General features: G+C 50.7%; 5 protein-coding genes across 5 annotated transcripts; 2 read left to right on the top strand and 3 right to left on the bottom strand.

Moving 5' to 3' along the window:
- Nucleotides 1–1,369: 1,369 nt before the first annotated feature.
- N7458_009036 (uncharacterized protein) lies at nt 1,370–3,386 on the top strand (the record flags this gene model as incomplete). The annotated part of the gene is made up of 5 exons (XM_056912418.1): nt 1,370–1,485; nt 1,515–2,317; nt 2,373–2,523; nt 2,579–3,014; nt 3,069–3,386. The coding sequence occupies 5 exons, from the start codon at nt 1,370–1,372 to the stop codon at nt 3,384–3,386; spliced, it is 1,824 nt and encodes a 607-aa protein (XP_056761267.1).
- Nucleotides 3,387–4,032: 646 nt separating this feature from the next.
- Nucleotides 4,033–4,836, bottom strand: N7458_009035 (sulfotransferase family protein; the record flags this gene model as incomplete). The annotated part of the gene is made up of 1 exon (XM_056912417.1): nt 4,033–4,836. The coding sequence occupies one exon, from the start codon at nt 4,834–4,836 to the stop codon at nt 4,033–4,035; it is 804 nt and encodes a 267-aa protein (XP_056761266.1).
- A 1,438-nt stretch (nt 4,837–6,274) lies between these two features.
- N7458_009034 (uncharacterized protein) lies at nt 6,275–8,074 on the bottom strand (the record flags this gene model as incomplete). The annotated part of the gene is made up of 8 exons (XM_056912416.1): nt 6,275–6,361; nt 6,422–6,537; nt 6,596–6,623; nt 6,676–6,879; nt 6,938–7,628; nt 7,686–7,758; nt 7,820–7,833; nt 7,911–8,074. 8 exons carry the CDS (start codon nt 8,072–8,074, stop codon nt 6,275–6,277), a joined length of 1,377 nt encoding a protein of 458 aa, XP_056761265.1.
- Nucleotides 8,075–9,386: 1,312 nt separating this feature from the next.
- On the bottom strand, nt 9,387–11,069 carry N7458_009033 (putative F-box protein (Pof7); the record flags this gene model as incomplete). The annotated part of the gene is made up of 2 exons (XM_056912415.1): nt 9,387–10,595; nt 10,653–11,069. 2 exons carry the CDS (start codon nt 11,067–11,069, stop codon nt 9,387–9,389), a joined length of 1,626 nt encoding a protein of 541 aa, XP_056761264.1.
- A 350-nt stretch (nt 11,070–11,419) lies between these two features.
- N7458_009032 (putative mitochondrial carrier protein) lies at nt 11,420–12,848 on the top strand (the record flags this gene model as incomplete). The annotated part of the gene is made up of 2 exons (XM_056912414.1): nt 11,420–11,660; nt 11,728–12,848. 2 exons carry the CDS (start codon nt 11,420–11,422, stop codon nt 12,846–12,848), a joined length of 1,362 nt encoding a protein of 453 aa, XP_056761263.1.
- Between the last annotated feature and the right edge of the window lie 505 nt (nt 12,849–13,353).

Raw genomic sequence — 13,353 nt, 5'->3', positions numbered from 1 at the left:
AATCAAAATAAACTATACTTAACCTCTAGTTCCGACCGCACAGTTCGTCTTAGATGCTTGCTCTATTGCCAGGTGGCTATCACACGACCCCTAACCAGTGCAGAAATTCAATTGAGAACTCAAGTATTCGGTATAGACAGCTTCCCACCTTTGATCAATTGATATACCTACCTCCCCTTTCCCTTGTCCATTCCTTTTGGTAACTAGCGGTGACTCTGCAGAAAATGTCTGCAATACCACAGCCCCTGACCAAGCATTCTCCTCTTTTAGTGACGAGGTGAGACACAGTGGCTTCAATCTGTCTAATTGACAACGCCAGAACAGTGTGTATTTAAGCTATTGCATAGCTAGCTGAGCCGGCGTTAAATGTGGTGGCTGTCACAGCCCGCAACGATACGAAGAGAGGATAAACTATTCGGAATCGTTCCCAAGGCACTGGGAACAACTAGCGAATAGGCAAACGGGGGTCAAAGCAAATTGAAAACGAGGCAGGCCGGGCTGTTCCTGGGATGAGAAAGTCTAGACCACATGCATGGCTTCGCCGGGGTCAACGCTCAGACCCTTTTGTCTCTGGAAATTTTTAAAGATCTGCAAGGTCGAGTATACCAGGTAGAGGGGAAATGCGTGCCTATATACTTCCTAGAAGTACCCTAGAATCGACACGTATGTACGATCGAAGCCAGGGAACACAACCACCACATCGGGATACAATGATATGATCGCGGACAATTTAACATGTCCAGAGAATAGCATGATCTGGAACTTCGTTGCTGGGTTTGATACCGTACTTTATTCCTATCTGATCCCCGCCATTGTAACCCCAGTCCCGCTTGCCGCATGGCTGAACAATGGACATGTCCAAACTTCTCCGACCAAATAACAACAACCACCGCGCGACCACCAAGCCTCGACCTGCGAACGCAAAATTCGATAGACTCGGGAGCTGGCGCCGATCTCAGAATGTTCTTCGCGCCAATCTTCTTGACAGAGTCCTCCCCTGCATGATTGCATCATCAGCCGGAGATCGACACCGATCTCGTGGGCAGTTGCCGCACGGCATCGATCGATCGGTTCTCGAACCAATTGTGACCTGTGTTCATGCTGTTCGATTTCGTGTATCTACCGTTCTCTGTCAATGCCTCACAATTGCATGAGATTGTGCAGTAAGACAAAAAGACAAAAACTGGGGACGGACTGGAGGCGATCACTTGATGCATCACCCTTTTCCAGTGTCTGTGAGGACAGGATGGATAGAGTATTAAAGAGAGGGTGCGTTCCGATGCGAGGCATAGTCGTTGCAGTAGATCAGCTTTGTTCTTCTCTTTTTTCTTTCTGTTAGATATCTTCATCGCGAGCGCCCATCATATCCATGGCAGATCTTCATGAGGGGCTGTCAGGCCTCGATACTGAGTCGTTGCGGTCTTTTTCGGAAACACTTCCCGATGAGTATCATGAATGGATGTCAGAATCGGGGCGAACCTCACGGTGAGTGGCGATATTAGTCAATGGAAAAGGTTTCCACTGATGGATCGGATCAGAAATGATCAAATTCTCGACGATTTCCCCCGTCCCCCAAGTCGAACGAAGGGTCTCGACGTTATCGCAGAAGAGCAACCGATGCCAGACCAAACCTTCGAAGAACAGGCTTATCCCACACCACGGTCTTCGATCAAGAATATGCGGCGCAACGTCACGACAAACGAGCTACCTCTGCTCCAGGAAATAAATCCCTTTGAAGGTGCAGAAGAGTTCAACCCTGTCAATGAAGAGGGCGCTTCGTATGACTTGATTGCTCCATGGGATGGTGTTGATGCGCCGCTTCATAAACTGGAGCGCCTTTCAGATGTGATGTTTGGAACAGAGCACATGCTATCTATCCTCAATAACCCGCGATACCTCGCCAGATTCCGAGAATTCCTTCTCGAAGAGCGACCACGCTCCATTTCGACTCTCACATACTATCTCAATGCGGCCAAAGCATTGAAAGCGCTCGAATACGCCAATGCTCTGGTCCGCCTATCAACAGATGTTCCACCACCAGCTGTTCAAGCAGTTCAAACGGATAATGAGGCTGTCGGTATCACGGCGAATAAGGTCCTTGAACAACGCGTTGAGGATGGACTCAATGCCCTGACAAGCGAAGAGCTTCCCGCGTTCATTGCATCGAGGTGCATTACTATCACCAGCAAGATTGTCGAAGAGCGCATTCGAGGAACACTGCCAATGAAGTTTAGAGAAACTTCGAACGCACTGGCTGAAGTATTCTGCTTGACGGATCCATCGCGACCCGATAATCCGATCATCTTCGCGTCGCAAGGTACGTATATTCGTGCAATCTTGGTTGATTCTGACACTAATCAGTCATGACACAGAATTTCACCGGACTACGCAATATGGAATGGACTATGTCCTTGGGCGGAATTGTCGATTCCTTCAAGGCCCTAAAACAAATCCCAATAGCGTGCGCCGTATACGAGAATCGTTGCAAGAATGTCGACACCACTCAGAGCTATTCCTGAATTAGTATGTATCTCCCCAACACTAAATCTCTGTCGCAGTACTGACCAAACTTTGACAGTCGCCGCGATGGCTCCCCATTCATGAACCTCCTCCAATGCGCCCCTCTCTGCGACAGCAGAGGCAGCGTGAAATACTTCATCGGCGCCCAAATCGACGTATCCGGCCTCGCCCTTGACGGAGCACAAATAGAATCTCTCATTGAACTCCAATCACGCTACCGCGACCCGGACGAGGAAAGCGTTGCGGAAATGCCCATCGCGCCACACAAAGACGAGTTCCGGCAGATGTGCGAGCTTTTCAGTCCGAAGGAACTTTCTTCCGTACAAGATCATGGCGGTGATCTGTTCCAGCCGTTGAATACACGCGCAGCTTCTCGCGCGCAGAAACACTGGTTACCGCATGGTGGTTCGATGGATAGTGAGACGGAGGCTATTCGTCTGCGGGATATAAAGTCGCCTCTCTTCCGTGGCTCGTTGACGGGTGTTTATGAAAATGTGAGTACTCCATTCACTACCTATTTATGCTTAGCCAAAGCTAATCTGATACAGTACCTTCTCGTCCGACCGTACCCCTCCCTCCGTATCCTCTTCACCTCCCCATCGCTCCAGATCCCGGGCATGCTACAATCGTCATTCTTCTCGCGCATCGGAAGCTCTTCAGCAGTGAAGGAAGAGCTGATGGCGGCCATGCAACAGGGTCATAGTGTCACGGCCCGGATCAAATGGGTCACCAGATTCAACAGTGAAGGTCGCAGTCGCTGGGTCCATTGTACTCCGTTATACGCTAGTAACGGGCAAGTTGGTGTTTGGATGGTTGTTGTTGTGGACGACGAAGAGGAGCAGATTCCGCTGAATTGGCGGAACTAGGACGTTGTTGCATGTTGCTGCCTTAATCATTCTGTGTATATATATTCTCTTCCTTTATCAATTTCTCTATGTCCATAATTATCATCTTCAGCCTCCACATACAAAACCTCTTCCAAGGCTTCCAGGGGCATCCCATAGGGGGCACCCAAAAGTGCGGAGCGTAGCGCTATATCGTATACGCCATAGGCTATATAGTATATACTATATTCATTTCTACGTAATTGAAATATAAAGGGGTTTTATACTACTAAATCAGGGGCGACCCCCCCCCCCCCCCCCCCCCCCCCCCCCCACCCCAACCCTTTGTAGCTATATGCACAATCTTAATTGTATAGTCGTAAGCGTTTCTATACACAACCCCCACCCTTATTCATTATTTGCGGAGCGTAGCGCTATGTTATATACGCTTAATAGCTAGGTAATATGCTATACTTATTTATATAGTATATTATATAGTAGATTGTATGATAGATTGTATGACAGATTGTATACGTAGAGGTTATTATACTATTTTTGGGGTGGGGGGATTTTAGACCATGAGGGATATAAGTTGTCGGACTGAAGTCTGAGTGCCGTGGAAGACCAGGGGTTTAAATCTCATGGCGTCCTAAAGTAAGTGTCCATTGTCCAAACTTTCACAATATTACTAAAATAACCGTCCTGGGACCAAAAACTTCGCCGTACCATATATCGCTCCACCTAGGACCAACCACGAGATCAATCCCCGGGCATACAAAATCCGCACGACCATTCGAACCTCAGACGCATCATTGCGATGAGGGAATGACTCATCCTCCGGTGCCTCCTTGCCAAGAATCGTACACAATGGCTCCCATCCATCCCGAGGCTCGAATTCGAGGACCTCCCGACCGCGCTTAGCTGCCTCGACGTGAACCCAGGCATTATGCGCATCATAATGCTTTGCCGTCAGAAGCTCATCATCTGTTAATTCCAGTGTCTCTTTAGAGCGTTCCAAGAACAGATCCCAGAGCTTGTAAACGTTGCGGTCAGTCTTCCACAAGAAGCAGACTGCGTAATAAAGGGGGTTGCCGGCGAATCCAAGCACTTTGATCGACTGTTCCCACTTAGCGCCACCACCGGGCCGCTTGTTCAGCACGATCTTGGCGTCGGGATACATGTCCATGAGGTCATCTGGAAACAAGGAGCCGGGGAAGTCAGTTGTCGCTTTGAAGCCGTCAAATAGCTTGTGCAGTAGCTTGTGCCGCCGCTCCGTGTCGTCTTCTTGCATTGCGGCGAGAAGGATGTCAGAGCGGTCAGCGTGCGGTGCTACATGAGCAAAGTGCATGCAAGGAGTGAGGCCAATGTATTGGGACTCTATAGCCGTTTGAATGGAGCTTGTTGCGCAGCGTGGGAGCCCCAGCCCAATGAGTTGCATCATAGGGACTCCATTGGTCTGGTCAATGACAAGGTCGTCATTCAGGAAGCGCATTGTGTCCGGTTTGTCTGAAGGAAATGTATTCAGCAGATGATCAGGAATTTGGAATTGGGGATCTCATTTAAAGGATATGGAACCCCGGGGGCTGAAAGTGTTTCACCCTTTTTTGCCCATAAGCACTTGCGGCTAAAGACTTTTAATCGATTGCGCTAACTCGATATAGACCAAGACGGGACGAGGTTAGTGCGAATGAGGCCTTCGTTCGAACCTAAAATCTCTGGTAGCCAATAAATGAGGGTTCAGCTCGCGGGCTGAATTTGGCTGGAAATGGAAAGCAGTTCGGAGTTAGGTGTGCTTCTCTACTTACTGTAGTTGGGGAGGAGAGTAGATCAGTCTGCTGATCGTTTGGCTGCGTCATCCTTTTGGGGGCCATAAAGTCGGATTATGTCCTCTCTATTATTGGAGATGTTAGTGGAAAATTGGGGTTGCACTCTTTCTATTTTTGATTGGTGACGGCAAAGATGTCCAGGCGACGTAGAACAAAAGCCATAGATTCGTGTCCCGTATCGTGGTAGTAGCTGATTCGCGGCTTCGCAGTGAGCGTACACGGTATTAAACCGATTGCTGGAGAACTAGAGACTATCCCTGATCATCTACGTAGGGGATCGTTATGTAGAGACGTAGCCCAGGTGAAAGGAAAATAGCCCGATTTTCATTCCAGGAAAAATCAGGACTTATCCCCACGCTCTGATGCAGCAGTCTCCCACAAGATGATAAGCTCTGCGTAACAAACTGCTCCTTGAGGATGAGCGCTATGAAATTACAAGTAACCCATATAGTTAGGAGCCGTAATACCAAAACCCTGGTAGATTGAGGTCTATATTACCAATATCCTCCCTCACGGATAATGAGCCTTGTGTTTGTAAAAGTGTGCTCGGTCGGGTAGCACCTTGCTGTTACGAACCTCAAAGAAGCGCGGGGACCGCGTCATAGTAGAGCCCCAAGCAGAACATTCAGGAAGGCGGCTGGAAGTGGCCTTCCACTAACCGTGCCAAACTATACTCGCTCATACGATTGAACTGGTAGCCCAACACAGGAAACGGCCACAGATTTACCGTCCACAGGATTACTATATAAGTATTGATGATTCGGTATAATAATTTCAGTCGCATCACGATCCCACCATTGAAGCACACGGCTGAGCAGAGTTTGAAAGCGGGAAGAAATCGATGGACTGAATGAACGGAGAGAGTCAGCTTGAAGAGAATCATCGTCAGTACGCGTATTGGCATGAATATCTAATCATGATCTAAATACAGAGTCAAAATATCTATTTACAACGACTAGGCTTGCCCAGCCAATCGATGTTGTACACCAAAAAAGGAAAACCAAATCTATCGATCTACCAACACAGTTACCCAGGCGCCTGTAATAAAAAGGGGTCAAACAGACCCGACACAAACAATATGTACCGTCGAGTCTTTGACTGGATCTAGATAGCGTTACTGGCGCAGGTCCAGCTGGCCTTGGAGGAGCTGTCGTGAATCGACTTGCCCGAGACGTAAAGACCCAGTCCACACTGATATAGTTAGAATATGGATGTTGGTCTGTTTTGTGAATGTGTGTGAGCGGGACTTACGATAACGCAGGCAATTCCCAGGATGATGAGATTGATGGTGAACATGACAATCTTCTTGGGGGATGAGAACCATTGTCCCTTGTTCATGACCATCCAGAAGATGGAAGGCAGGCCGTCTATTTTCGGTTAGCATTCATCCATAGATCGCTGACCATGTCGCTTGTGGGAACTTACAGCTGAACCAGCTACCAAAGAGAGCACTCTGAAGCGAGGAATTAGCGAATATCGAAATCAGCAGGTAGGTAGAGACGTACAATCAAGCTCAACAAGTCGTTAAAGACAGGGATAGACTCGGCAATGACCCACGCAATGGTCCAGGTGGTAAGACCAATTGCGACCCAAGTACCAGTGGCCAACAGACTCCGCTGATGCATATGGTGCGAGCGCTCGCCACGGAAGATACGGACGTAAATATACTTGCATGCAACGTGACCGAAAACGACACCGGCGACGATGACCTATTGGTTTTATTAGCAAAAATGTCCGAGACGCGTCAATTATGAAGGGGGATCGTACAGTGGGAATGGCAAGGCCGTAGGCAACCTTCTTCATCAAAGGGCCAGCCGAAGACAGGGCAGGAGAAGAAACATCTGGGCCGGCATAGCAGTAAATAACCATCGCAGTAACGATGTACATGATGGTATCGACGATCTGGAGCATAGCCAGCGACTTGGGGAACTCGGCCGGGTCTTGCATCTCAGACATGATACCGAAGAAAGAAACGTGAGCGATGAAGGCGAATACGATGTTGGTAACTGCCAAGAAAGCGTCCACGAAGGTAGGGTCGGTGGTGATATCGTTCTGGACGTTATCGGGAGCCTGGACACCGATGGAAATCATAGTAACGATGGTAGCAGTCAGGATACTGACGGCGGAAACAGTCGACATGATGAACACCTTGTCAGTGGTGCGGGGCAGGGCACAAATGCAGCTGACAACCAAACCAATCACACCAAAGACGATAGTGCAGGTGCCGTGGTTGGTGATGGTGTTGAATAGCACCGTAAAGGTGAGAATGTGACTGGCCATCAGGAAAATGATGAAAAGCAACTGGCCCCAGTAGCAAAGTTCACGGCCGAAGGGGCCCATGAGCATCTCACCCGCATCACCCATACTGTGAACGTGGGGATACCGGAGCTTGAACTCGCCCATGACGAGACCTGTATACCAGGAGATGGCAGAGAGACCGAGGATGATAAGGAAGGCCCTGTATAATGGTTAGGAGGCTTTGCTGGTTTGCATGTCATCGAGATATCATTCTTACGGAACAATGCCGAGAGTTGCTACGGCAGATGGCAGCGATAGAATACCGAGGGAGATGTTTTCAGCGACCATGACTGGATGATAGGTTAGATACAGGCACAATTAGCCAACGAAGAATCTGTAATGGGTTCTCACGCATCCCAGCTTGCCTGCAACACCGGTTAGCCAACCCAGTCCATCGTATACATCAAAGCTTCCCATGAGCCATCACGAAACGAGTACTTACCACCACTTCATAACACGATACTTGACTTCCCCAGACTCCTCATTTCCAAAAGGATCGTCCACTGGCGGCGGCTTCTCAGGAAACGCCTTCTCCGTCTCATCTTGGTCATGGTAGACCTCGACGTCCCGCACCGGGATTGCATGGGGTGCTTCGACAACGCTCATGGTGACTGCAAATGGGGATATGGAGAAGAAGCAGACGTCCAGGCGGAGGATGACGAGGAGAAAATATTCTGGGGATCACGCAACGTGGAGGTCACGGAAACTGAAGACATATTCGACCCATATTTTTTTTCTCTTGGCGCGTGGCGATGGGCCATACCCTAGGGTATGCTCCACCTGGGACTGTAAACGTGGAGAACGGGGTTCAATACCGTTTTTGAGACATGCATTGAAATAGTACACTGCTTAATAATATGAAATCTCTTCAAAAAATGGGTAGTTGAGGCTCGAATCTTGAGGTTATTGTTGTGCTGATACGCCTCTCTATAGTTTCCTTTAGGGCTTGGGCCATTCCAGCGCCACCCGACGGCATGCCGACCTGAACGAACACTCGGCGAACGGAATTCAGCCATTGCTGACATAAGCTGCAGCAAAATCTGCTTCACCGAAGGTTTCCAGTCCGGCCCGGGAGAACTTGGAGGTACTTATCGGTACTTAAAACTTCCCGCGTTTAGTAGTACTGGAATCAGTACCTCCATGTACCAATTGTGGACCCTCCCGCCTAGATGACCTGTTGCGCCGGGCCGGGGGCATACATCCCCACGGGGCCTATCCTATCTGTTTGTCATAGAATCCAATAAAGATAGGCAGCTCGGGGGTTCGCGAACTGGGCCCTGTCACAGTGTGGAGGATCGTATGTTTGGGGTTGGGGTTGAGTTGGGGTTGAGGGGAGAGAATATCAACTTGAGAAGCGCGATGCGGCGGCCAGTCAAGTAGTTTACTCGAGAGATACGCCACGCCGGCTATCCTTTAACTAAGCATACTTTATTTCCACTTAAAAGATAGCTTAATGAAAGGTGCACCGGTCGCTTATCTGGAAGTGGATAGTATCTTATCTAGGGAGTACGACTAATTCTCTTACGAAATGAGATGGCGGCCTCCCAGCAAAGGGAGTGCCCCCAGCGCAAGGCTCTCTTTCCCACCATTGCCTAGGTAGGCCCGAAGTACTCATCAAATCATTCGGGACTGTACTGTCTGTAAAAACCCCGTGGGGCCGGGTATACGCCCGGGGGCTTCTAGAAGGAATTATCATTAGTCAAGCTGACATCACGCTCGATGCCGGCATGGGCGCTTGACAGTAACACGTGGATGATGAAATCAACACCCTAGTGCTCCTTACATCCTTGTGTACTTGAAAATATTTATGTGGACTGAAAACCCAAGCTCTGTTTTGTATTTGCCGCCGATATGTACATCTCTATGTTCTGATATTTTTAAGAGGATATAGTCAAATTGGTCATAAGTCATCATCTTCTCATTCCAGGCCCCAGCCACGAACCCGTCGGAACACATACGCCCGGTCGTTCCGAAGCCCAAACTCAGCCCAGTCATCGGTGATGTTGTTATAACTCCAGAAGCCACGCCACACGAGTTTGGTGTTCCGCGATGGGTTCAGATGAGCCTTGGATACCGAAGGTGACCGAAGGGACAGGTGCATTGTATACTCGTACTTCGGATCGACGCCTTCAGTCTCTACGATCACATCGCGCGGATCAAAGGATTCAGGGCTTTGATTTGCCATGGGAGGAGTCTTCTGCTCCTCCGCTTTATCCGCAACATCCGCAGGCGAAGCCAGACGCCAGCGTCCACGGAGACCATATTTCAGCGCATTCATGGCGACTGGCGGGACAGGCTCTGCTGCTCCCGAAAGCGTTTGGCCCTGGTCCGAAGCATTTCGATGATGTTGTCTATGGGAAGGCGCGCGTGCAGTCCTCATGTTCTCCTTGCTGATATAGGGCACCACATCCACAGGCTCGGTCGTGGTCAACAACGATACCACGGATCCATCCGGATAGAACCGCAGGTAGCGGTAGTAGGTCACAATGTGGATCGGGCTATTCCAAGACACATTCTGGAATGAAGATGTGGCTCCGGGCCGTGAATAATTAACGGTACTGATGTAGATGCCCGTGAATCGAATGCGTGGGTAGGACTGAAACACCTGACTCCAAGACGACAGCGAACTGGGGATCGGTACTCCGACTGGGAAGGGAGTGTACCGCTGATCCTCCAGCGTGTAAACGGGACGGCCGAGAGTATCGCAGACGAAGGAGTAATGCATTCCTTGGAATCCGAACTCTGGCCGTTGACAGATCCGCTTCCAAATGTGCTGCTCATGTGCAAAGTGGTATGCAAGCCGCTTGCAAACCAGCGCCATCCGGCCAAAGGTCGCCGGGTCTCGCAACGCAACATGGCGTAGAATCTCGACGATAACCTCTGACGGAACGTTGGCGATCGGGCATGGTGGCGGGTCAGTCCCTTCGATTATTGGGTCTGCCTGGGGAATAGGAAGGTGGGCAAAGGACTGGATCAGTTCTGGCGTAGGGATGAACTCGACTTCTGTAGACGCTGGAGCAGCCACAGGAACGGCGGCTGCAGGTTCAGCTGGCGCGGGCTGGGCGGGCATCTTCCAAACGTGGGCAAAGTGTTTGTTGCGGTAGGCCTTGTCAACACCAGCATCCAACTACCAACATGTTAGCCCGGATTAGAGCTCTCAATTATCTACTGTGATCCAACTCACCCGATATGCCTTGCGATAGTGTTGAAGACTATCGCCCAAGTTGCCCGCAGCTTCCTTCTCGACCGCCCGCTCAAAGTGCTCGAGAGCCGAGTTGGGCTCCTGCTGTGCCCGACGAGTGAACCCATCTTCTTCCTCATCATCCTCTTGTGTGACACTCAGCTCTCCGACCTGCTGAGCCAGCTCCTCCGGGTCGAACGATGCCGGCGCAGGTCCCTCTTCATCAAGATCCTTTCGGTCTGTAGCGGCATGGCGAGTTGGCGGAGGTCGAGTCCCAGTCAACAGGGCCGGAGATGTGATCGGAGCGGCGGATGGAAAGGCACCATCAAGCACAGGTCCAGAGGCCGTAGGTTTGGATCGACGAGCGACCTCTTCACGCCACTGGCGGCGAAAGGACTCGAGCTCGGCGTTGTCGTCCATAGCGGGGAAGGTCCCGACACGTCCGGTGTCGGAGATTGATCAATCTGATAAGACCAAAGGGGGTTCCACCGGTCCAGACAAAGCAAGAAACACCCAGTCAAGGAAACTATACAGAGATCACTGCGGTCGCCATCGACAAGCGGGGTTGAATGAGATCTGGTTGCTTCAAAGAGGAACGGTAGAAGAGAATAAGCGCGTTGACCGAAAGGACGCTTATCTCCGCCCGCCGCCACCCGCAAAACCCCGAAAATCTTCCATTCGTGACGCATCGTTCTTCTCCCAAACTCTTCCCAGCAGTCGCGAGACCAGCCTCGCTTTCACACATCAATAGATCGGTTCTTGCCGATCGAATGTCGATCGGGCTGGATATCTCCGCGACTTCAAGCCACTCCAGTGCTGCTGGGGACGTCTTTGAGTCCGACATTGACTCAACGCCATGGACATCCAAGTTTGACGGACCCTTGCCAATGACCTCCACAGCATCGACGGGCGCAGTCCCGACCCCCAACGTCACCCCTTCGACGGAGGATATCTCACTCGGACAGCGAATGATCTCTGCGACGGCTGGGAATATCCTGACTGGCTTGCTCGGTGAGTGTCAACTGGCAGCAGCAAGGTCCTCACATACCTACTACCATACTGACGACAACTTCCCTAGTCACTCCCTTGGACGTTGTACGCGTACGACTGCAATCGCAATCACAAACATCTACGGTCGCGCCATATACTACACATACCACTCAGACGTTGAAGAACCTACCGCCGAACCTCGGAATTACATCATGTTGCCGTGAAGTGTTCTGGGTAGGAGATAATGCGCAAGTTTGCATGTTTGGGCCGCAAGGAGGTGTGGTGAGGAGTCCAGCACACCTTGGTATTGATTGCGCTGTAGAAGAGACTCAGCAACGAACCTTTACTTCGACTTTTGATGGTCTCCGCAAGATCGCCCGGAATGAGGGCTTCTGGACCCTGTGGCGCGGACTCAGTCCGACCTTGATGATGGGAATTCCAGCGAATATCATCTATTTCGCTGGATATGACTGGTTACGAGCGGATGATCGCAGTCCAATTAAGCAGAATGTGTCAGATGTATATGCCCCCTTCGTGGCCGGCGCAATAGCTCGCACAGCGGCCGCATCAGCCACGAGTCCAGTGGAGATGTTCCGGACGAGACTCCAGGCCACCCCTGGGCACGGTGCGGGTCATTTTAAAGCCACTTTGGAAGGCCTCTATCAAATGACCCATGCAAGCGGCTATACTTCCCTATGGCGAGGACTGTCGCTCACTATGTGGCGCGATGTGCCCTTCTCCGGTCTATACTGGTGGGGTTATGAGAAGGTGAAACAGTCGCTGGAGAATACGAGACAGCATGCGCCGCATCGCTCCAGCTCAGAGGTTGAGTCACTCTCCACGACAACGGCCTTCTTTGAGAGCTTTATCGCCGGTGCTACCTCGGGATCGGTGGCAGCGTTGGTCACCACACCTTTCGATGTGGGCAAGACGAGGCAGCAAGTCTTCCGACACATGGGCGACGATGTTCCATCGAGTGGTGGCCAACGTCCATCTCTCCCTCCCAAGGCTACTGCTCCAGAGCGGCTGTCCCTTCCCAAATTCCTCATGCATATCCTCCGGGAAGAAGGCATGGCCGGCCTATTCAAGGGTTGGGCAGCACGCTGTCTGAAGGTTGCCCCAGCCTGCGCCATTATGATCTCAACCTATGAGCTCGGCAAGCGCATGGCTCGAGAGGTGAATGAGCGCCGACATTCAGAAAGCTCCTAACCTTCCCTTCTTCTCTACACCTCGTCCTCTTGCCTTTCTCTATCTCCCTCTCTGTCTCCTCTCCTCATTGATGTATTTTTATTTTGCATGCGATCGGTCCCTCGATCGCCTCTCCCTCCTCTCCGTTGTACACTTTATCCTTTCCGGCGTCCATGTTTTTGACCATACCGCATCAGCTAAGCCATAGAGAAAGTGTTGCATTAGTTTCTTGTCCGGTCTTGTCTTGGTTCATTTCTCCGGGCATGTTTGGAGTGGTTATTGTGATTCAAAAGCACCCTTATTTGTTGTACATACCAAGTTTCGCGAATAATCCCCGCTACCCAACTATGATATTGTTAATAACTACATCATGACTCTCCTCCGATTTCTCCCTATGTTTTTAAACTCCGATGCGTCTAAGCAGCCAACCCGGGTGATGTGCTTTGACTCACGCGATCGGCGCACTGCCGAGTTGGGACCAAGCGGGCTGCACGCCCACGCCAGGGCGCGAGCAGATGATCGCGCC

The sequence above is a fragment of the Penicillium daleae genome, assembly GCF_028827525.1.
Source record: "Penicillium daleae strain IBT 16125 chromosome Unknown utg000008l_segment0_segment0, whole genome shotgun sequence".
Classification (NCBI taxonomy): Eukaryota; Fungi; Ascomycota; class Eurotiomycetes; order Eurotiales; family Aspergillaceae; genus Penicillium; species Penicillium daleae.
This window is presented reverse-complemented; position numbering and strand designations above follow the sequence as displayed.